Below are 24985 nucleotides of genomic sequence, written 5' to 3' on the forward strand. Positions count from 1 at the left end.
TCAGCACACACACACAGGTACAAGAAGAAGACTAGACACATTCAGAGGGGTGAGATGTTTGGTTGAATCTGCAGGAAAATCCCTGTTTTTTTTTTCAGGTCATTGGAATATTTTTTACTATGGAATTTATGACAAAGATGGAAGACGAACAAGTCTGTTAGGTCCTCAAACATCTCAGATAGAGATACAGTATATCGAAGACTCCGACAAAGTGTAGGTTAAACTCAAATTTCCAAGGCAACAGTCTTCACTAGATTTTTGAGGCTAAAACTCTGAAGTTTTAAAGACAACTGTTCTACATTCGAGCCAACTAATTATCTTTTGTTGAGATAACTTATCATTCACATGTAATGTAACTTCCAAGTTTGAGGTGAGTTCTCAACACCAAGAACTTCAAACAGTAACAGCAACAGCCGACAAATTCCCTGTCACACAGATAATGTCCGACTCCGGGACATGATACTTGCTCAGTAAAAAGTTCTAAGCACAGAACAAAAACCCCTGGCCTGATTTAACATAAAAAAACATCTCCTGCCCTGGCGAGTGGTTAACCTGAGGCCAACGTGAGTCTCCCTTCCTCAAATAAGCAGTGTCTTGTGTGGCCCTAACCACGCATCGCTTAGCTGGTACAATTCTCTCAGTACTTTACCTGCTTCCAACTAAATCTTTGTGGTTTTGAGTTTCTGTCCTATGTTCCTGTTCACACACTTTCAGACACCAGCCTTATTTTACTGTTTACTGTCCACAGTCAGTTAAAGCACGTTTCCATCCACTACTGGATCAGGAGTTGTGTGCTTGGAGATAAACAGTCGGTTGGCACACTAATTCTTCTGTGCCTTTTTAACATTGCAGAAAAAATTAAAAATGATATGACACAATTAAAAGGAGTTCCAGTCAATTCTCAAACCAATGAAAACAATGTGGAAAACATTCTAACAAGGTTGATGAAAAAGCAGATTGCACATCAATATATCGAAAGCTCAGTTTCTTACAGTCATAATGAGATGCCAAACCTGGTAGCAGCCCCTCTTTAGGTGTTTTAAAGCTTTCATTTACTGAATGTTTGCCTGAATATGTTATTAACTGGTCATGACGCTATTTGTATTCACATTCTGAATGGTCTGACTGGAGTAAAAACAAATGAGTTACTTTTGTTCAGCACAATCACACCCTTTCTCTCTTTCATAATTTAGAAAAAGAAAATTATTTTGGAACAATTTTTCTTGGTGAATCTAAAATGTTTACATAATAACCGAATAAACCTCATCATAATCATAAACCTAAAATGCATTTATTAATGTCTACTGTATTGCTTTTCCTTTATCTAACAGTTCTGGTCGCTCTGAGAAAACAATTTGAAACTAATAAAGGGACATTGAATGGCAAAACAAAAAGTAGGAGAAAAAACCTGGGTTTGAAAGACTTTCCATTCATCTCCTTCAAAAATGTATTAATTGCATTGATAAAAATATCTTTTAAATCAAGTCTGAAGACTTTTCCGTTTCCCTTTTAACATGGCATTTTTATTATTTATTTTTTTTATTTTAAGTTTTATTGCTTTTATTTAAATGTTTTATTTCTATTCATGTTTTTCACTCACTTTTCTAATGTGTACTCTGTACTTGATGTATTTTAATATTGCTCCTGTAGAGCACCTTGAGTTAGCCTGGTACCAGACCATCGTACTTCATTTCATTTGTACAGAAGGTCTGGCAGTGCTGTAATTGGCAAACGTTCACTCACTTGGAGGCGGGTGTCTGTTAAAGTTTAAAACTATTGGATCTGCCCAGTGCCACTCTGGATTAGCCAACCAATCGCATAACGTTTGGTCGTCACGTGTGTCATGAGCCGGCTTCTGGCAACTGAAACTGGAGCGCGACTTCGACGTCATCGTTCTCAGCCACTCGCTCGCTCTCTTCGCTGATTGGACACAGAAATTTGTTCGAGCAGAATCCCACTAATACGCCCCGTCACCAGACTGACTACTGAAGGGAAAATGAAATTTGGCCGGAAGTAGGTAGGCGGGCGCAGCCAGGCTAACCTTGAGTGGCCCTGGGTCTGAAATGTGCTGTACAAATAAACTTGCCTTGAAAAACCGACAGCTAAATATATGTATCCATACTGGATGTGGGTCATAGTGTGAAGATGACCCACATTTACCACTATGATGATATGCGGATTTCTGGAAACATAAACATGAACACCACAAGTACTTTGTGCAAAATCTAAGCTGCATAATAACAGCAGTTTAGCAAATCCAGGTGAGGAACTTTTTTTTTGTTGCCTAACATCAAAGCAACCCCCTGAGGGCTGGACACACACACACGCACGCACGCACACACACACACACACACACACACACACACACACACACACACACACACACACACACACACACACACACACACACACACACACACACACACACACACACACACACACACACACACACACACACACACACACACACACACACACACACACACACACACACACACACACACACACACACACACACACACACATTTTGAACCAGCCAGTACGGGTATTTCCTGTGATAACATGTTCACTTCACTCCACACTCCACTTTCTCAACCCCTGCGTTCCAAATCACATACTTTTTCTTTTTACTACACTACATACTAAAGTACAGAAGAGTTTTAGGGCCACAGCAGAGAAACAAAAAATCAGATAAGGAAGATTTTTTTTCATTATGTCGAGAAATGTGAAGAATAAAGACGAATTCTCCTAAAATGCTATTTGAGTTAGTGGGGCATTTATGTATTTTTTGTTTAGCATCAATTGACGTGCATGTATTTGGGACATCCTAAATCTTTTTCTGGCATACTTAATAGTAGGGAAGTATGGGGATTAGAACGCAGGGATAGTTTGTGTTGCTGGAGAAAGGGGCTTATCAACCTAGATTGCCTGCGTCATGCAGTTCAACAGAAACAAAACAGAAAAGAAAAAAAACAACCCTCAGATGCTTACTGTACTGGCTCTCCTTGACAGGGAAGTCTTTGACTGGAAGTGCAGAGTCTTTGTCCATCCGTAGAGATATGACTTTCCTCTGCAGGCTGGAAGACTTCCTCACCACGAATGTCTGCAGTCAGAACATACAGTACAGTATATAGTCAGGGTTTAATACTGCAAAACTGCATCGTGCCTTATGGAGTTTTTTTTGTATTTTTCACTAACAAAAAAAGAACCAGACAGCAGAGAACTTGCCAAATTACAACAGAGTACTAATGTACAGCTCTGGAAAAAAGAGACCACTCCAAATGTTCAGTGTCTCTCGTTTTACTATTAATAGGCATATGTTTGAGTAGAATGAACATATTGATTTTATAATATAAACTACTGACAACATTTCTACCAAATTCACAATAAAAAATATTGTCATTAAGACAGAAAGTTATGTAGAGATAAGGATTTAAGAATAATCCATACTGGTCTCTTAATTTTTTTTTCCAGGGCTGTATATGGGCTACATCAACACACATTTGGATTATATGATATATCATAAACATTGTTTGCATTGGAGTCATGTCAAAGAAAGAGATTATACAATCTATGAACTGTCTTTTATGAAGGATTTGTGATGCGTCAAAGACGGTCGACATCAGAACATACTTTAGTTCAGTTTGATGAAATTTGGAAATGTCTTTTAATCTAATCCCAGTTTCCTTTCATAGTTTAAAATAGTTTTTTTTTTAATACATGGCCTTATTTTATTTAATATAGACGTTCCAACAGCTAGCAGTGAATAAACACACTGGCAGCTGTCTACAGTACCAAGAAGTGGCAGGAGATTGTCAGGGTTGAGGGAAACATTATGGTAGGATGTGGGATGTAGGATGGCCTAGAGGAAAGGTGGCCGACCAGTAACTTTTTGCTATCGGTGTATGAATGTGTGTGTGAACGGTAACGTGGGAAAGGAAAACAGGTCTCCCTTGAAAAAGAGTCTTCGGTCTCAATGGGATATACCTGTATAAATAAAGGTTAAAAAAAAAAACTGTGAGGTCGCTGGTTCGATCCCTGGCACCGGACAGGAGGGTGTTAGTTGTAAAACTAGCAGAGGCTGGTATTACGTCTACGGTGCACACCATCTCTACCATTGTGTCCTTGAGCAAGACACTTAACCCCAAAACTGCTTCAGGGGCGCTGTACTGCGGCTGACCCTGCGCTCTGACCCCCTCCGAAGTGTGGTAACTTGAGAGGGGATATGCGAAAAGACAAATTTCAATGTAACCAACCATTGACTAATAAAGTAACTTAATACTTTATTAGCCGGAGATCACTTAGTATGCCTTTAAATCAGCAGTGTCGTATAAAGGAAGCCTGAGTTTTGCTGACCCCGGCGTGCTGGCTGTGCAGTATGCCTGTGGCCTCCTGGTGGCTGAGGCCCAGCTGTAGCCACACGGTGTGGGTATGAAGCAGTCGGTCCAACACACTGAGCCGGCGGTGGAGAGAGTCGTAACCCGAGTCTCTGGCTCCGGCCGGCCCCACGCTCATCCTCACACAGGGGGAAGTCTGCAGGAAGAGACCGCCCACCTCTTCACCCAGCCTGCACACACACCAACAAAAATACAAAGAAGAAATCACATTATAGGGTATGCATATAAGATAGAACTCGCAGTAAGTTAAATGGCTCTATCTACGGTACTGTTTATAGGGATTATTGTTGTTTATTGTCATACTTGATCACTCAAAGAGCGTAACACTGCCTTCACATTCACACACACACACACACACACACACACACACACACACACACACACACACACACACACACACACACACACACACACACACACACACACACACACACACACACACACACACACACACACACACATGGCACAGGAAGCTGCCAGTCAGAAATTCAGAGGCTCTGATCTAACTACAATGGTTTGCCTCTAATTAACCAATTCACACACACCCACACACCCACACACCATTGGCAGCAGCTATCGGGAGCAACTTGGTGTTCAGTGTCTCTTTGCACATGTGGCAGGAGGCGGGAATCGAACCCCCAACCCTGCAATCCAGTGGACAACTGTTCTACCTGCTTAGCCACAGCAACCCAGTAATTCTCTTTTTTTTTAATCCTCTGCACTATTGGCATAGCAGATTATCATTATTTACGTATTTTACTTTTTTATACCAATCTCCATTTATAACTAAATTCAGCGTACACACGGCCAATCAATTCTTCTCCATCCGAGTTTGAGCTGTATTAACCACATTTCTCTATAACACTTATTTGAAATAAAAAAAAGCTTTGCTCCTTGTTTACATGATGTTTATAGGTGTGTTCGGACTCAATGTGAAGTGAATTTTAGGGGCAAAAGTGGAAGCAAATAGTTGTGGTTAAGTGACGCAAATAAAAGGCAAAGACGTGTCTGGCCAAGTTAATATTGTTTTAACTTGAGGCACAAATTACCAGGGCTTCAAGATTCTACTGCAAGCATATCACATACTTTTTCTATTTCCTACACTACATACTAAAGTACAGAAGAGTTTTAGGGCCACGGGAGAGAAATAAAAATCAGATAAGGAAGATTTATTTTCATTATGTCCAGAAATGTCGAGAATAAAGACGAATACTCCAAAATGCTATTGGAGTTAGTTGGGCATTTATGTATTTTCAGCATACTACAATTGACTTGCATGTATTGGGACATCCTAAATCTTTTTCTGGTATACTCAATAGTAGGGAAGTATGGGGATTGGAACGCAGGGTGGGTCTGAGCTATAACGTCAATCATATGCCCTACCCTTCTCCTGTGTTTCCCTTCAAGGACATTAAGTAATAGAGATGCTTTCATTTAGTAGAAATAGAAATATCACTTAGACTTAAAGGAGAAGTAAGAGATATGGTCCTTTTAGCTAACTTCCTGTCAGTGACTAGCAGTTAGCAGTCCCCTCCCTCGTCACTACATCACCACCACATGAACACGCAGCCGTCTTCATGAGATAGTGCCGCGATGGAGAGCAGCGAGTCATCGTTCACGGGCACAGAGACCCGCCTCTTTATAGCGCTCTGTCTCCTGATTGTATAAAATTGAGCGGGATACTCAAAAATGTTACCTGGCAATTACGGCTAAGTTGAATGACTGGGAGACCTGTGTTATGAACTGTGCATACCGTTTGCTGTGTGAACATAGTGATTAAACACGTGTATTAACATAAATATCACTTACCTCTCCTTTAACCACTTATTTCCTTACATAAACATTATGCACACGCTAACACACACATTATAACATGCATGAATGTTAGAATTTGCATGCACTTACATCAAAATGTGTAGGCAGCAATAATATAATGATGTCTGAAGTCCTGATCCACGCAATTAGAAGTCCGTTTCTATTGAGAAATTGCATTAATATCCTAAAACTAATGAATTAACAGGTGACTAAAAAAACTAAAACTATATGCCTGTCTGTGTTTTGCTCTAACAACATTTGGTTGTCATTCTGTAACAATGAAAAAATAAACTGAAGTGAATTGTTGTCTTTCATACTGCTGCCTTTTACCCACTTCCTCAACACTTTAGGTACTTTCTGATTTCTACAGAAACGTTTGATGTGTTGAAGAGGAATTAATCAACAAAAATGAACAGGAAAAATTCTAGCAAACTACAGCTCTGGAAAATAATTAAGAGACCACTCCAAATGTTCATTGTCTCTCGTTTTACTATTTATAGGCATATGTTTGAGTAGAATGAACATTTTGATTAAGTAATGTAGAGATGAAGATTGAAGAAAAATCCAGACTGGTCTCTTTTTAAAAAAATTCCGGGCTGTTTATTCAGCATAATCTGAATTCAACTTTGTCTGGGATCTAGCTTTTGTACACCGTTTTAAGATATTATCCATGTTCTAGGGACTAACAGGAAGAAGTGCACACACACATACTAAATAACAGTTCCCGGACAGCTTATCAGTGTGTTATTCTATTTTTCTATCTGCTGATTCCTGTCATAGCTTGATGGCAGCTGGTCATCACAGCATCAGCATTTCCCTTAACACAACATTAAAGTATTGTAAGTGTGATCTCTGCTGGCAGCACTGTACCACACTAAGACAAAAGGCAATCCTGGGTGGGACAAATGTACACACACACACACACACACACACACACACACACACACACACACACACACACACACACACACACACACACACACACACACACAGAGCTGTCTTGTATGCAGACAGACACACTGTGAGCTCACCCAAGGAGTGTGTTGGTATTGTGGTCTACTTCTGCAGGTTCAGGCTTTTTCCCCATTTCCTTCTTCAATGTGCCGATCTCCCAGGCAAAAGAGTCAATCAGCTGCAGAGACACAAACCAAACAACATGTTTATTTTAAAGGTGCAGTGTGTAATATGACATCATCAAGAAAGTTCTACAAAGTTCTAGAATGCAACACTCCCTGGGTAACCCCACCCCTTTTGAATAATAACAGGAGCTACAGTGGCCTTCAAGGACAAGAACAATTCAAATTTTTAAACAATGCACCTGATGACATTCCAACTATGACACTTTCAAGATGGCTGCACTAGGCCTTGGTCCAAGATATGCAGAAATATGGACATATATGAGACCCTTTCTAAGGGAAAAAATAATAATTAAAAAAAAAAATGTCAGCTATTACGCACTAAATTAAATGTACTTATGGATATTATAATTACTTTCTACAAAATCTGCTAGGAAATAAAACCCAAAAGTCTACACACTGCAGGTTTAAGATAAAAAAAAGTTAAAAAATGAAATCATGCATATATCTATGGAGTCATTTTGAACCTCAACAAGTATGTTCAGGTGTTTCAACTGTTGTATTACAAAGTACAAACTGGCTCACTTTTAAAAGGTTGTGTTTGTGTGTGTGTGTGACCAACCCAAGTTGTTTTAACTACCAACTGTGTGTTAGTCAGAATCATCCTTTTTCAATACTTTAGCGCAATAATTTCCCTACATAAGGACATACGGTTGGTTGCCTTACAGGTATGACAGTAATGGAGTTGCTTTGAGGAAACAGTTTACAAGGATGTGAAGGAGTCATTTTCATGGTTATTTAAATCAAGATACAGTAGTTTAAATATTGTTGTGTATTGAAGCCTTTTTAAATGAATGTTGTTTTATTATGCTGTTCATTACATTGAAAGGTGTTATTCAATAAGACAGTCGGGCCTTCATCTTTGTGCTTTCGTGTCCAACTCAGTTCTTAAAGGAATACTTCTTCACCCATACGGAACCGGCGTTCTATAATTATAAAATCACCATTATAATATAATGAATTAGGTTTTTCTTCCCTGAGTCTTCCCTCAGTCTTCCCTTGGCCCAGCTGTCCTGTTAATCCTAACCCTACATTTTTCTTACTGTGATGTCACAGTAAGAAAAATGTAGGGTTAGACAGTGAGACCATAAAACACTCTCTCTGCCTTTTCTCAGGCTAGGATGATCCTATTTCAATTTTTTTTGCACATTTATACTAAATATGATCTCAGAGTTCAATACACCTTCATATTCCAACTGGTGAAGCAGGTCTTTAATCTGTTTGCATTGTACGAACCGGTATCATTAGGAACACATTGATAAATCCCGGATTTGTGCTTAAAATATCCACCACAGTGTCATACATTTAGATTGACCCTGATTTGTTCACGGTGACACTGGCGTCATTTGTTTCATTTCCCAGTTATCCGTCTGGTTGGGCAATGTGTCTGTTGGGTAACCTCACATCAGCTGCCTGAGCAAAGGCAGAGAAAACTATTAGCTCAGCTGTTTCCGAGGAAATTACAAATTCTGACTCATTGGATATGAGCTTAACAACGTCAAACATTTTAGGATCTTATACTGTCTCTCCGTCAATCAATTTGTGTTGTGCACTACAGTTTGACTTTCTGCAGAGATGTTTTCCTTCAGTGATTCGGGTGCTTCTTCGCTGTGACCCTTAAACGCTCGTTGTCAAATTCACTATTTCACCATCAGTGAATATCTCCACACGATCCGCTACCTGTCTGTACTGTGTGTGTGTGCTGAAAGACAATCCAGTGATACACAGCCTAGGCTCTGTAAAAGGGCAAGTTGCTAGCTACGATTCCCCCCCCCCCCTTTGTTCACATACCCTTTGTTTAAATACGTGAACTACAGATACACCGTAAAAGTTTAAGCCAATTTAATACCTTTGTGAAACTCATTTTTGCTGTAGAAAGTGTTGATTCAACTCAATGGTACATGTGGCACTTTATTTTTGTTTTTGTATATGGGTCATTGACGTATAAGGGTTTTCAACAAGCTAATTTAAAAATACAAAAAATAAGAACATATTTTGCAATTGTTCAAACAATAAGAATGTTGCGTACTGATAAATTCATATAATTTTTTTAGATTAAGTTATTTTAGTGCTTTTTCATGTATATGATTGGGTCATGGCCTTCAAAAGTGTTATGTGGTGCGACCGTGATTTAACTTAAAATAATGAATTTACAAAACATGCTTCATATTTATTTTACCAGTTGATTAGAAATAAACAATTTTAGAAATAATGTAATTGCATTTTTTTTTAGATTTTGTAACAAATTATACCATAATTATTTTCTATAATATCCAAGCTGCCTACGTAAATGCAGTCAGCAGACTTGATTTTCCTGTATATTGCATACAACTGATATAAATGTTTAATGAATACCATACACTTGAGCATACTGTATAAGTGATTACCATTTCACCCACAAAAATGGCATATTTTATTTTTAATTGAATACAATTATTACTATTACTGGTCGCACCGGATGACTATTGGTCGCACCAAATGACATAAATACCTTATATGGTTGAAAATATATAAAATAGGTCAATAAACAATACATTTCATACAAAAACATTGATTCAAACCAGATTTTATTAAACTTCCACAGAATTTTCATGAAGAAATATTTCATAAACATCACATTTTCATAAAAATTTGAAACAACAAAACAAACATTTAAAGGTGCTTCGGCAACTCTCGAGAATGCTTGTCAAGTCCCTTTAGTTTCAAAGTCAGTGAATATCTCCTCACGAGCCACTACCTGTCCCTACTGTGTGTCCACTGAAAATAAATCTGGTGTTAATAAACAGCCTAGGCTCCGTAAACTGGTATGTTAACAAAAGGGGCTTTTTCCAACCCATTGTAACCAGCAGCAATGCTATCGATATAGGCTAAGCTGATCGGCTTATACTTTAGCTTTGACAAGTGCGTGGCTTCAACACCAAATTAAGTGTTGATATGCTTATTGTCACATTAGCTAGGAGACTACTACAAAAACACATGCAACCCCTAGTTACGGGGGTTTGGTCGGAACCCCTTTGTTTACATAACAGCCTAGGATGTGAATTAACACCAGATGTTTTTTCCAATGCACACACAGTACAGACAGGTAGTGGATGGTGAGGAGGTATTCACTGATTTTGTCAAAAAGGGGTATTGACAACAAGCCTTCTCCAGAATTGCTGACTCCCACCTTTAATTGCAGTACACATTCATGAATAAACAAGTAATTTAACTTGACAGTAATCATGTCGATGATGGGTTTATGGAACGTCCTTCTCCTCCTCGCAAGGTACTCGACTCTGTAGATAAAGGAGAAGTCAGCGATTCCGGAGAACGCTTGTCAAAATCACTTTTTTGTCAGAATCAGTGAATATCTCCTCACACTACCTGTCCATACTGTGTGTGTGCTGAAAATAAAATCTGGTGTTAATGTACAGCCTAGACTCTGTAAACTGGTATGTAAACAAAGTTGCCCGTTTACTGAGCCTAGGCTGTGTATTTTTTTTCAGTGAACACACACAGGAAACACAGGTAGCAGCAGATCATGAGGAGATATTCACTGATTTGGTCAAAATGGGATTTTTACAACAAGCTTTCACCAGAGTCACTGACATCCACCTTTAACATGCTGCCTGTTGACAGATTTCACTTTGTTTGGCAGTGGCATCTGGTAAAAAAAGATTAAAACTGTAATAGAAATACATATGTTAATAATAAATGCATAATTATGAAAGTGAAATGACATTCTCCAAAATAATCTTTACATTTTTGTTCTCATATTATTAGACATAAGCCATTTTTTCTGAAATGGTAGAAAATAGATCTCAGATTGCATAAAAGTATTTTAATAATATTATAAAAAAAAGTCCTTAATGCATGTGAATCATCAACTATATATATAAACACAAAAACTGCCAATCTAGGACATATTTCTATCATGGAAAGCACTTAACAATGGTCGCACCACATGATATTTGGTCGCGCCGCATGATATTTTCAAGTTCAATCAGAATTTACAGGCACAGAATGGGCCACCTAAAGAAAACAAGCTAGCTTTTAACAATAGGGCACCAAGACATTTATAATAAAAGTATGTATTTGTAGAAATAACTTCATATTTATTGTTTTTTTGCGGTCGTACCACATGACATCCAAAAGTCGACACATCATACCAGCCGTTATGAAGGTTGATTTTTTCCAAATTTAAGAGTGAGGTACAAACCTGTTTGAAGCTTCCATGGGTCCTTGGTAAATTGGCATATGATGCAACTTCCTGTCTTTGAATGGATTTCAACATAAAAGTACTAAAAGTGGTTGTTCTTGATGGTCGCACCACATGATATTTCATGAAATGGACAATTTGGTACAAAGTTTGTTTGTATATAATGATGGAAATGGAAATGCAAATGCTTTGCAATTTTGCACAGAACTACAACACATGTAGGAGGTCATGCCAAATAGGGCAAACTAATAATTAAATACATTCAGAGTAATGTCAAAGAAGTTTTAAAAACAGAAAATCATTGTGGACGGTCGCACCACATGATTTTTTGACACTTTGGATAACAGAAAATTGCAAATGACTAATGTTTTTTGAAAAGTTTAAGTGAGCACATATATGGTCAATATGCCACAAATTTATGGTATATATTTATGTATTTGAATAATTTTTCAATTTCAAATGAATGCAGGAGTACAGAAAATGAAGGCGTCACGTCTTTGACCCATATAGTTCTAGAGGAGACTTCATGTGTTTGATCATGTTTAACCGATATGATCAGAGGATAGAAAGGTTCAGCTGTGCAGTGGTACTCCAAAATGCAGCCGGCAGCGGACATCAGCTCCTCAAAGTATGAGAAAACACTTCCTGCGTTCAAAATCACATACTTTTTCTTTTTCCTACACTACATACTAAAGTCCAGAATAGTTTTAGGGCCACAGGAGAGAAAAAAAAATCAAATAAGGAAGTTTTTTTTTCATCATGTCGAAAAATGTCAAGAATAAAGATGAATACTGCAAAATGCTATTGGAGTTAGTGGGGCATCTAGGTATTTTCAGCATACTACAATTGACATGCATGTATTTGGGACATCCTAAATCTTTTTCTGGCATACTACTAAATAGTAGGGATGTATGGGGATTTGAACACAGGGAGTGTTTTTAACTAGTGTACATGATGGCAGATCTGGTTAGGCCTAGTCAAAATACACAGCGCAAAGCTTCTGTCAGTAGAATGTCAATCTTTTTAATAACATAACTTAACCATTAGGCGGATTGCTATTTGGAAATCGAACGTACAGTGTCATAAATCAATCTGTCTGTGTGAAATGAACTAAATCAGATCCTGAATCAGCTCTTTTCACAGCCAGTGTGGTGACTAGATGACAGAGTATGTCCTGTGTTGTAGCGCCTCTAGTCTTTATCTCTGAAGGTCTCATGTTTATCAAACCACTTTGAAACAAATTGTTCTCTTGTTGAAGTTGACTCCGCCACAACGGAGCCAGCAGCGACATTTCCTTTTGCTCTCAGCCATGAGTGTTGCAGTAGTGTATAGTACATATCCCACTGCCATAATATTGTGATTTGGCAAAACATTTTTATCTAATATCTGTATTATAGATAATACGATATGATGATAAATCCCTGGCACCAATGCAGAGCAAATACACTGCAGAGAGTAATGCTGTTTGATATTTTTTCATAATTCTAAATGTAAAATTCAAAAATTCTTGGTTATTTGGATTTTTATACAATGCATCAATACATACAAGCAATAAATGTCAACTGAAAAAAATAATATCATCTTAAAATCAGCCGGTAACGTCAGCAATCTGCAAGCACCTCCTTAAATATGAATTGGACGATATGATCGCCAATGAGCAAAGGCCTATCAGGAATTCCACAATACGTGGAAGCATTTCAAGGAAATATTAAACACAATTTTAACACGCAATATTTGTTTCCTTTTCCGCCATATTCCGAATTGCTTGAGTTAGTTAAGGTGGGAATAATTGACGAGAGCCGTATAATTCTAGCCTGGTCCAACCAGACCATCGTACTTCATTTAGCCTGGTCCAACCAGACCATCGTACTTCATTTAGCCTGGTCCAACCAGACCATCGTACTTCTAAGTACAGAAGATCTGGAACTGCTCTATTTGGCAAACGTTCACTCACTTGGAGGCGGGTGTCTGTTGAAGTTTAAAACTATTGGATCTGCCCAGTGTCACTCTGGATTAGCCAACCAATCGCATAACGTTTGGTTGTGACGTATGTCATGAGCCGGCTTTTGACGGTGCGTTCCAGTTGTACTGGGAACTCGGAAATTTCCGACTTCACTACATATTGTAGTCTATGGATCTACCGGTACCTGGCAACGGTAACGTGCTTGAGCCTAACGTTTAGTTATTTGGATGAGAAAGGTTGTAGGCGTCCATTCTTTCCCGAGCAGATGCACTGGAACACAGACAGGTCGGAACTCGGAACTACCAAGTCGGAAATCTCAGAGTTCCGAGTATAAAGGAACGCAGCATTCAACTGAAACTGGAGCGCGACTTCGACGTCATCGTTCTCAGCCACTCGCTCTGTTCGCTGATTGGACGGCCGGAGATTTTCCTGAACTAAAAATTATAAATTCACCGCAGCCCCAGACTGACTACTGAAGGGAAAATGAAATTTGAGCGGAAGTAGGTAGGCGGGCGGAGCCAGGCAAGTATAATTCCCCATTGTCTGGTGAATCTCTTGGTCACTACAACACCTTCCAAAATCAAATCTCTGTGGAGCAATGTGGTAGAAAATGACCTTCATCGGAGCAGACTGAGTTAAGAAGCCTGAGAGATAAATAACAGAGCCAGACTAAGGCCGGCTCCACCTCTCCTCTCCTCTGTAATCTGCTCCAGGATTTAGCCTGTAACTGAGGGCAAAGCTGCTCCACACCCACATCTGCCCACCTGCAGTGTTAACAGCCTTGCCCAGGACCTTTTGTTTGTGTGTGTGTGTGTGTGTGTGTGTGTGTGTGTGTGTGTGTGTGTGTGTGTGTGTGTGTGTGTGATTTGGCCCAAACCAAGTTGATTTGATTGGCACACATGTGTATACCTTGAAGAAGCTGCCTTTCCTCTCCTGCTTGCAGGGTTGACCCATGTTACTGGTTGACATGGTGACTGTTAGAGCCTGCTCTCTCTGTCTCCCCGTCTGCTCAGCTTTCTGTGAAGAAAAGAGATGTGATGGCAAATGTTTGTTAATGGTGTTCTATTAACTTTTTACCGTGTTACTCTCATCAATTTTTTATTTTACCTTTATTTTACCAGGCAAAATAGCTTGAGGTCAAAGTACCTCTTTTCTGAGCAAGGCCTGGCCAAAATGGCAGCAGTTAAAATGAATGAAAAATAAGACAAACATAAGAAGAAAGCACAGACATGAGAAAAAGAGACAAATAAGTTTCAGTGGGTGAAGAAGAAGAACAGTTTTGAGACAATGATAAAATGCTACTCAGTGAAAGATTGACACACTCCAGAACTTGCCATGAGAAAACATGTGAGTCGAGTTTTAAAATCATTCAGAGTGATGAGTTCCTGCAATTTAAATGTTTTTTGAATAGTGTTCCAGGCGGAGGGAGCAGAGTACATGAAAGCCCTCTTCCCAAACTCAGTACGAGTTCTCGGGACTGAGGTGCTTGTAAAGTCCAGAGAGTGCAAACTGTATGATGAATTTAATGTTTCTGAAAACAGAGCTCTGATGAAAGGCGAGACCACTTGTTAGTGATGACGTGTTGTTCTCATTTTGCTTGGAGAATATCTTTGCTACAGTAAACATAGTCCACTATGCATATGTTCAGCAAGTCACATTCAAGAAAACCACTATCAACAACTCTTCGTGCAGCCCCACCTTGGTAAAGCTCCTTATCTTTGCTGCCAGAGAGTGCCAGCTCATGTATTCAGTAAGTTCTCTGCTTTAGAGTAGAATATACTGTACAGTACGTGTCACACTTCCGCAACAGCTTTGGTGACTGAAGTCTAACCCTTCTTAGCCGAATAGTTTTACTGTGACTCTGTTTGTTCTATCCTGTTGAATAGAATACTTGAAAAAAATTTAAGATTAATCCTCTTAATTTTGTCAGGGAAAAATTTAAGAAATGTCCTTAACAGAGGATATTGGAGTAAACGCAAAAGTTTGGTCCACTTAAAGAGGACCTATGACTTTTATGACCTATAAACGTTGTTATAATGATTTATAGTCATGTTTAACCATACTAGCTTATCAAATAATGAGGTACATGCATTTAGACGTATTCCCTGCTGACCGTCTGGGGTGGCTGTGCAGAGCGCTAAACACTAGGGCAGCCGGTCGAGAAGTCACGTGTTCAAATCGGTTAAAATTTCCTGCCATCGTGTCTCCGGCCATGCCCCCACCTTCCTGCTCTCAAATCTCCCCGTGCGCTGCTGAAACTGTTCCGGAAGGAAGGTAACCAATCACAACGGAGTGGGGTTTGCAGGAGAAGAGAGGGGGCGGAGAAGCACAAAGCCGAGTGTAGAGAGAGACTGCTGTGCGCGCTAGGGTGAGAGGAAGAGTGTCCCGAAAATCTACATGGTTTTTTGTGATGTGATTCGTGTCAGGTTGCTCTATAGCAGTTTTTAACAAGACATTAAGACCAGAAAAGTAGTATAATAGGAGATATTTAAGCTCAGTCTCAAAGGAGACAAAATTAAGACAAAAGTGGTTTGAAATAAAGGTTATTGCAACTCTGTTTCCCAGTCACATATGATTGTCTTTGTCCGCGAAACTGGAGCCGAATAGGCACAGTGAGCGACTTTCAAGTGTCATCTTTTAGGATTTTCATCAGACAAGTCTAACCTGGATATGTTCAGGCTATGCAAGCAACCCGCATTCTGTAATAATCAAGTCTCAAACTGCGTCGGACTTGCCAAAGTTAGCACATGGATACTACAGTGTGATTTTCATAATAAAAATTAATACAAATGTATACATGGGTCGTTTAAAAAAGCCACTTCTAAAAGTACTTCAGTAAATCTTCACTGCTGGATTTTTTTTAAGATACAAAAAAGACTTGCCCTCGATTTGCCTAAGCAGCTGCAAAACAGGTAGGTAAATAATAATGTTTTGTAGACCTGCAAAAATGCATTTTGCCATTATATTTTTAAGGAAGCCATGGTTCAGGCACAAGATGTAACCAACAACCTAAATAACTCAGAATGGAAACTCTCCCTGCGTTCCAATCCCTATACTTCCATACAATTGAGTATGCCAGAAAAAGATTTAGGATGTCCCAATACATTCAGGTCATTTGTAGTATGCTGAAAATACATAAATGCCCCACTAATTCCAATAGCATTTTGGAGTATTCGTCTTTATTCTTGACATTTCTCGACATAATGAAAAAAAATCTGCCCTATCTGATTTTTTTTCTCTCCCGTGGCCCTTAAACTCTTCTGTACTTTAGTAGTGTAGTAAAAAGAAAATGTGATTTGGAACGCAGGGTATGCCTCCCAGGCGCCTTTTAAATCACATGACCATGGTCGTTGATCCATCTGCAATCGGCCCAACCCCATTTATGAATGCAGCAGGCAGCTGTTTTCAACCAAAATCTAAAAACCTGTACACTTCCTGCTTAGCCTCAAGGGTGGACAAACAGAGTAAAAGACTCTGGTAAACACAGTGGAGCATTTAGCAGCCAAAGAGACGGTTATTCATTTTCAGGAATTTGCAGAAACCAAAAGCTGAAATAGTCTGGTATTGGACTTACATTCATTAAGGTGACAGAAACCCAACTCCATAGAATGATTATTTTTGCTATGTTACTGCCGGATGTGTTATTAAGAAACTGTTTGCTAACATATTCGCAATGTTTACTTAAAAGGTGTGACCTAATATTGACTGTTTGTGTAACTTGTTGCTTTTAATTAACTTTACATTTTGATCCATCTGCCTGTAGTGTTGGGTTGAATGAGGGTGAGCAATGAAGTTGCAAGTGGGGGGAGGGGCCCTGGCCACTTTGTTATTGTAAAAGATGTATGTGGCTCTGTAGTGGACGCCCGTTTGCTGAAAGTTCCATCAGTGACCCTTGTGAGAGAAAAGAGTTCAAATTCTTCATATTTCTCATGTTTAATCAACTATTGTTTTGAGAAATCCAATTTTGCAACCATTCTTGTATTGATATTTAAAATAAATCTTCAGAGGGTAGGCGTAATAAACCTTGGCTTGTATGGCGCTACTACTAAAATAATTCAAGTTAAGCAGTCACTGACAATGCGATCCTTAGTTCTCTGGCTCCCTGCAACCAATAATGGGAAAATCAATCCTGTCGTAAAAATGTGAAGTGAATCCAAGTGTGCTATCAAAATCAAAGTAACATGAATACAACACAGTTATTGCAGTTACAACACATCCTGGAAGTCAATTAGAAGTCATGAGCCATCATCATTAACATTTCCCTGTAGAAGTGAACGATTAATGATTTCCAATCAAAATAGCAATATGAAAGAAATTGCCTTACTGTTATGAGGATCTACATCATGGGGCATGTCAGACCTATAGGGTTTACACTACGTATCGCTGTTTTAAAAAAAAAATCATCCCCATCCTCCTTGTGAAACCAAAAGAAAAAGTTTTTGCGACTGTATGAAAAGGTGCTCATGTTGGCACCTCAATCATGTATTGTGAACACCATAATACACTACCAGCCACAACCAACTCTTAATTCAGTGGGGCTTTATTGGCATGGAAAAAACACAAGAATCACAATCCGATATTATTCCCAAATAGTTCAGCCGTGGTATAAAGGTAAATTGACATCCAGGGCAAATGAAATGAGTATCCTTGAAAATGGAGTTGACTGAACAGATTACACACATAATTGAAAATGTGTGGCAATGTGTGTGGCTATAAAGCCTCAAGCTTTTAGACTGATAAGATAAAAACATTCTGTAGAAGACTGGATTGGACAACAATTGGATTGTTTGGTAACACTTTATAATAACTATCCGTTGTAACTTGTTAATAGATCATTAGTAAACTCTTAATTAATGATTATTAATGATTTGTTAAGTGTTTGTTAGCAGTTTGTTAAGGATTTATAACAATGGTAGATAGTTAATAGCTTAATAATTGAATCAGTTCATCTGGGAGGTAATCCGAGATACCGACGAGGCTGAAATAGGCTATAGACTATACACAGTGCATGGGCAACTGAGGGCAGCCCCATTTTCAAATATTTTTAAATAAACTCAATACACACTGTGCATGCCATGGACTTGAACGTGACGTGATCAGTTAATCTCGGATTACCTCCCAGATGAACTGATTCAATTATTAAGCTATTAACTATCTACCATTGTTATAAATCCTTAACAAACTGCTAACAAACACTTAAAAATTCATTAATAATCATTAATTAAGAGTTTACTAATGATCTATTAACGAGTTACAACGGATAGTTATTATAAAGTGTTACCGATTGTTTTTACTGGCAAAGTTGAGAAACAGAGGGGGAAACAGGTTTTATTCTCTGGAAGTCTCTCAGAGTGACAGATGGGCACGACCTTGCAGTTTTTTTCCATCTCCTGTCTTCCTCATCCCCCTTTCCTCTACACAGCTCTAGTGGGACAACCCCTCTTGTAAAAACAAACTAGTAAATTGGGCTTTTGAGGTTGTTTTGGTTGGAGTGTGTGTTTGTGTGTGCTAGAGTGTGTGCTAGAGTATGTGTGTGTGTGTGTGTGTGTGTGTGTGTGTGTGTGTGTGTGTGTGTGTGTGTGTGTGTGTGTGTGTGTGCGTGCGTGCGTGTGTGTGCAACTGCAAGCTTGTGTGTGAATCACAGTCCAGGCCTAGTAAACAGGAAGGGCCCTGTGGTCGTCAGTCATGGACAAGTAGACAGTGGAGTGCCAGTTGTGCTTGATGGTGTATGGTCTTCAGTGATACAATAAATAGCCAGAGTTCAAGTGTATTTGATACTATTTGACCTACTGACATAGTAACACGTTTTAAAGGAACGTTTCACCTTTTCTACCTGGTATTGTGAATCTGATTAGCACTTCTGACAGAGGGCACTGTTGCCTTACAGGTGTAGTCAGCAATTCTGGAGAACAAATCAGTGACTATCTCCTCACAATCCGCTTGCCTGTCCGAAATGTGACGTACGTGCTGAAAACAAATCTGTTGTTATTGCACAGCCTTGGCTCTGTAAAATGGTAATCAAAGGGGGCCCACTGTAGCTAGCAACATGCCCGTTTACAGAGCCTAGGCTGTGAATGAACACTGGATTATTTTTTTCTTCTTCAGTGCACAGTACGGATTGTGAGGAGATATTCACCGATTTTAACAAAAAGTGATTCTGACAATAGGCATTCTCCAGAAGAATCGCTGACTTCACCTTTACATCAAGAGTCCAGACAGGATTGAAAAAATGGACTTGGCAACATCCACCATTCCTGACGCTTCTCTGCCGTCTGATGGCATTTCCTTGTGGGTCGTGGTTTAAAGCTGGGGGGATATCTAGGCAGCCTCTTCCACAGACAAATCCTACGTTTAGCTCCTAAAAGTGTGTCGAATGCATTCCATTTCCTCTTACATTGGCTGGCTGGGTGTGTCTGCTTTGCAGGGACAGCTTTATTACATGAAAAACCAACCAGACATCAGTGAATTCAAACACGCGCACACACACACACACACACACACACACACACTCAAATCTTGATTGACGAGAGGACTTTCTAGCCACTGCAGCTATCAAAGCTTTCGCCCGGGACGTTACACCCAGACTCACACCCCTGTACTTCAAGCCAAAGTCTACACCACGCCGCCTCAATAAAAAGGGCTTAACTTCACGTGATGGAAACTCAAACAACACATTTAATACTATTAACCGCTTAACCTCTGAGTAGTGACCAGTTCGCTTCAACTGTACCGTCCTTAACCGCTGATAAAGAACCGGTGTATGAGTCAATAATAACGTATTTTAGGTTATTATTATAAAAAACAAGATGGCAAAGGAAGCTTTCAACATGGATGTTTGCACACCTGTCCCACAGCTGTCAAGCGTATACGGTCAAAAAGGCCAGTGAAAGTAGTCATACCTTTGATCTGTTGTCAAGCAGGACAACCAACTGTCTCTTTAACTCTCCTTCAATTCACTCAACAGGCATTATTGACATGGACAATAATGTATTGGTACAAAACATTTACAGAAGAATGTTGCTCTCTTGGGAACCTGTGTCTCAATGAGATTACCACTAAATAAAAGTAATCCTATCCTAATGGTAATGTTAGAAAGGCATTATGAGTATACAAGTGTATTACATGAGTATTAGTGTGGAAAAAACTGAATTTTTACAATTTTTTTTCCTTTACTTAAGTTCATACATTGAATATATTCAAACTACTCTCTTTGCTATGGTATTTTGTATAGGACAGTTACATTAGTGAAAGCACTGAAACTCATAAATTGCAGATGGGTTGCTGGTAGAAATGTAAAATAATGATGACACATACACGTATCTCTCCCATTGAAGCCACATTTGGATCAGGGTAAAGTAAAGGACGTAGTATAGTTTAAAGCATTCTGTGCTGTCAATAGTGTACTTCTTCCGAAGACTTGTCCGGTATTTTTCTTAGAAACACTAGGATGTGAACCTTTATTTGACCGTTCAGGTGCACTTATGCCTTAAATACTAAACTGTTACACACTAAAGCTTTATAGGGCTTCACTATTTGAGATGTACATTTACAGTGGAAATTCTTTGGTAAGAAAAGTGGAGTCAGCGATTCTGGAGAATGCAGTTGTCAAAATCACTGTTTGCCAAAACCAGTGAATATCTCCTCACAATCCAACATTACCTGTCTGTTGTACCAGTGTACTGTAGCACTGTGTGCTGAAAATACACACAGCCTAGGCTCTGTAATCTGGTACATTACTATGTGGGTCGGGCCCCCTTTGTTTTCGTAGTCTGTGCATTAACACTAGATATTTTTCAGCACACACACAGGTGGTGGATTGTGAGGACATATTCAGTGATTTTGACAACATGCAATTCTGCAAAATCGCTGACTCCAATGGTTATTGCAGGAAAAGTGTTGCTGATAACATCAACCATGGCACTGTTCTACGTCTAGGTTTTCCACGTCCTGCCTGGAAAATGTATACAGTATGACACAGCACTATACTTAGAACATTTTAACCAGATTTGAACAATAGCAAAAACTCCAGTCTGCAATGACGTTCCAGACACTTCACTGCTCAACCCTAGAATGAACACTGAATCACATTACAGAACTGTCAAGTAAGGGTTACTCTTCAGTTTCACTTCTCTCATATCTCTCTCTCTCTCTCTCTCTGTGTCTCTCTTAATAGAAACGCAAAAAGTTGGGCAATGCTCGCCGGCCTGCATTCAACCCTGTCGGAGGGGCCACTGATGTGTGTTGACCCATTTAGATTGACAGTCAACACGGTTTGGAACCGGCAACACTGTGCTGGTCTGAAAGGGTCATCAGAAGTTGGAAAAGTCCCCCCACTCAAAGGCCAGCAGCACCACAATTAGCTTCAGTTACTACAGTAACCGGTGTTCACTCTTGTCAGTGTCTGCCCCTGTTAAAACCCTGGTAACAAGCAAGGCCGCACACTCGGCTCAAATAACCTGTAATTACCCATGTCTGTGCTTCAGGGGGTCAGGAGGCCAAAAGGGGTTTATGGGACATGTATTTCACAAGCACTAACAATACTCATTTGTTGATGGTACCCCATGTCACAATTACTTTGACAGCACTGTAACTGTTTTCAAGAATGTCAAATGCTACTTCTGTTACACACACACACACACACACACACACACACACACACACACACACACACACACACACACACACACACACACACACACACACACACACACACACACATACAAACACACATACACACACACACACACACACACACACACACACACACACACACACACACACACACACACACACACACACACACACACACACAACTTTGACCAACTATTCCATTTGACCCACAGCTATGAGTCCCTCAGTGTCTGACTATGCACTACAGAACCAGACTGTACCTTACTTCTGAGTTGCTTTAGTGAGTGAGTTTTAAATCAGCTTGTTTGTCCAAAGTGAAACAATATTAGCTTTTGAATGTGTTTGAAACACTAACTAGAAGGGCTTATATCTGGGACTACAACATAGGCTATACTACAACAACCCTGTCACTCAACCTGAGCAAAGAGACCGAGCTTCAATAGGAGACGATCAAACAACAGACCAATGCACTCCTGTTGAATTCCTGACCTGTGACTCAGGTTGGAGGCATTAGTCTACAGCAGTTTGATCCCCACACAGTGAGCACAAAAGCAGATTTGTGAGACTTGGAAAAACCCAGGCTCTTGGTCACAGCCAGTGAAATACTTTGGGCTCCTTTCACGCTTCTTGTATGACAGACCAAAATGAAAAAAAGAAAGAAGGGGATGATAGGACATGAGATAATAAAAGGTTCCAGTCCGAGGAACACACAGCTAAATGCCTGGCAGCAACTGTTCCGCAGCTGTCTAATTACCAGGCAAACAATAGAAAGAAAGCCGAGTCTTCTTGAGTCACCATGCTACAAAACACCAGCACAGCAGACCAGCGGATTTTCTACTAGTCTGAGCTGTAATACAGCTCCAGGGGCGCTGTACAGCGGCTGACCCTGCGCTCTGACCCCCTCCGAAGTGTGGTAACTTGAGAGGGGATATGCAAAAAGACAAGTTTCAATGTAACCAACCATTGACTAAAAAAGTAACTTAACTTAACATCACACCGTCACATATCACCAGATGCTTCGGGCTGTCGGACTGTTATTTTTTTTATTATTATTTTTTTTTTTACTTTTATTGGATATCTTTTTTTTATGAACACAAACACACAAAGTGAACACATAAACAAGACACAATAAACAACTAACATGGCGTACTCTACTTAACAGGTTTTAAATGTGTTTTCTTGACATGAAGATTCAACACCCGTTACTACAACTACAACACCCAGTAATTATTAGGCTATAAAAAAAATCTGTGTTAAGGCACAGCCTAGGCTCTGTAAACTGAGACTAGGCTGTGCATTAACACCAGATTTCCTTCCAGTACACTCACACAGTATGGACAGGTGGCAGATTTTGACTGATTTTGACAGAAGTTGTATTCTGACAAGTAGGCCATTCTCCAAAATCGCTGACTCCACCTTTAACACTGGACTTTATTTGTTAAAAGCCCACAGACAGGTAGCAGATCGTGAGGGAGATCTTACTGATTTTGACCAAAAAAGGCCATTCTCCAGAATCACTGACTCCACCTTTTAATCACATCTTTAATGGAAAACTCAACGCGGCTCTGTTTGACGATTTGTGTTATTCTTCTCAATCTAGAAAATAATTGATGTGTGTGGGCCGAGATGTGTTCAAAGGCTGTCAACGATGCTAGCCGCTATTGATGACTAATTACACATACTAGCACTGGTCTATAACCTACAACAAACTCAATACACAAATCTGTCCATTTAGCCTAATAAGTTAACGCTAATTGATAGCTACCTAGCCTATCCGAGATCTTCAGATATGTCCTTTTTCTTATAGGCTACATTTTTTTTTAAATCTGCATGTTTTGTATGTTGTGTTGATTTTTTAGTAGACCGTATTCCAAGCTGTTTACGTACACACTGACGTATCACAACAGGTGGCGTGATAACTTGTACAACACGTCCCACGGGATTCCTCAAACATAATTTATTTGCGCATTACTATTGACGCTGCTGCAACAATACATAATGCTCCTATCGATGACTGAGTAGCTCAGCTTTCTTAAGAATCAGAGCAAGAGTTGAGTTTAGACCTTTAGACGCTGCCAAACAGACAACCAAAAACACGGTAGCCTATGTTGAGCAGAGCACAGTTTCAAAACAAAGAACAGCTAACTTTAACGGTACCTTACCTACTACGGAGTGAGCGATAATCCAGCTGGGCAAAAGAAAGCTGCGCTGCTCCGACGACTTGTTGCCGGGGAAAGCAAAAACCATTATAGTTCCAATGTGGCGTTCTCGTGCTTGTTATAAAGTGTGAAAATGAAGCAGATTTTCGTTTCTTTTCGGGAGAGGGAAACCAGTGAACAGAATATGTCCTGAGCCGGCATGGTCCTCCTAAACTCTTCGGAGGACTTCTGCATGGTTGCGTTCGGGTTGTTCTCTTCGTGTCAAGCCAGCCCTGACAACAAGAGACTTCCGTTTACAATTTCCAAAATAAAATACGCAAATGCCGTATAGAAGGTGAATCCAAGTAGGCTAGCTCGATTGGTAGGCTAAATAAAACTAATACAAATATACCTTCTGGCAATATTAAGATTCGTACTGTTTTAACCGATTGTCAATAACTTAAAATAAAAACAAAATTATAGGCCTACCCAAAAAGTCGGCTTTGATTTTTGGAAAACTAACTAGCCTAAATCTAAACTTTAAAAATTCCAATTAACACCAGATTTTTTTTCAGCGCGCACACACGCAGTAGGCATAGGCTTTTTAGCCTACAGGTTTACGGTGAGGAAATATTCAATGATATAGACCTAAGGTGATTTGAACCTTAAACTGTCTCCAGAATCGCTGACTCCATCTTTTAACC

General features: G+C 39.5%; 1 protein-coding gene across 1 annotated transcript in view; it reads right to left on the reverse strand.

The window, feature by feature from the left end:
• The window catches only part of rin2a (Ras and Rab interactor 2a), a 49941-nt gene extending 25436 nt beyond the window's left edge, over nucleotides 1–24505 (reverse strand). Inside the window, exons 1-5 of the mRNA XM_080036670.1 lie at nucleotides 24306–24505; nucleotides 14422–14529; nucleotides 7244–7344; nucleotides 4357–4567; nucleotides 2992–3103 (exon numbers count right to left, since the gene is read on the reverse strand). Coding sequence (XP_079892796.1) covers nucleotides 2992–3103; nucleotides 4357–4567; nucleotides 7244–7344; nucleotides 14422–14481 — 484 coding nt within the window. The 5' untranslated portion in view covers nucleotides 14482–14529; nucleotides 24306–24505. The remainder of the gene's footprint in view (nucleotides 1–2991; nucleotides 3104–4356; nucleotides 4568–7243; nucleotides 7345–14421; nucleotides 14530–24305) is intronic.
• Nucleotides 24506–24985: the final 480 nt, after the last annotated feature.

Source organism: Ammodytes marinus (genome assembly GCF_949987685.1).
Source record: "Ammodytes marinus genome assembly, chromosome: 11".
Lineage (NCBI taxonomy): Eukaryota > Metazoa > Chordata > Actinopteri > Uranoscopiformes > Ammodytidae > Ammodytes > Ammodytes marinus.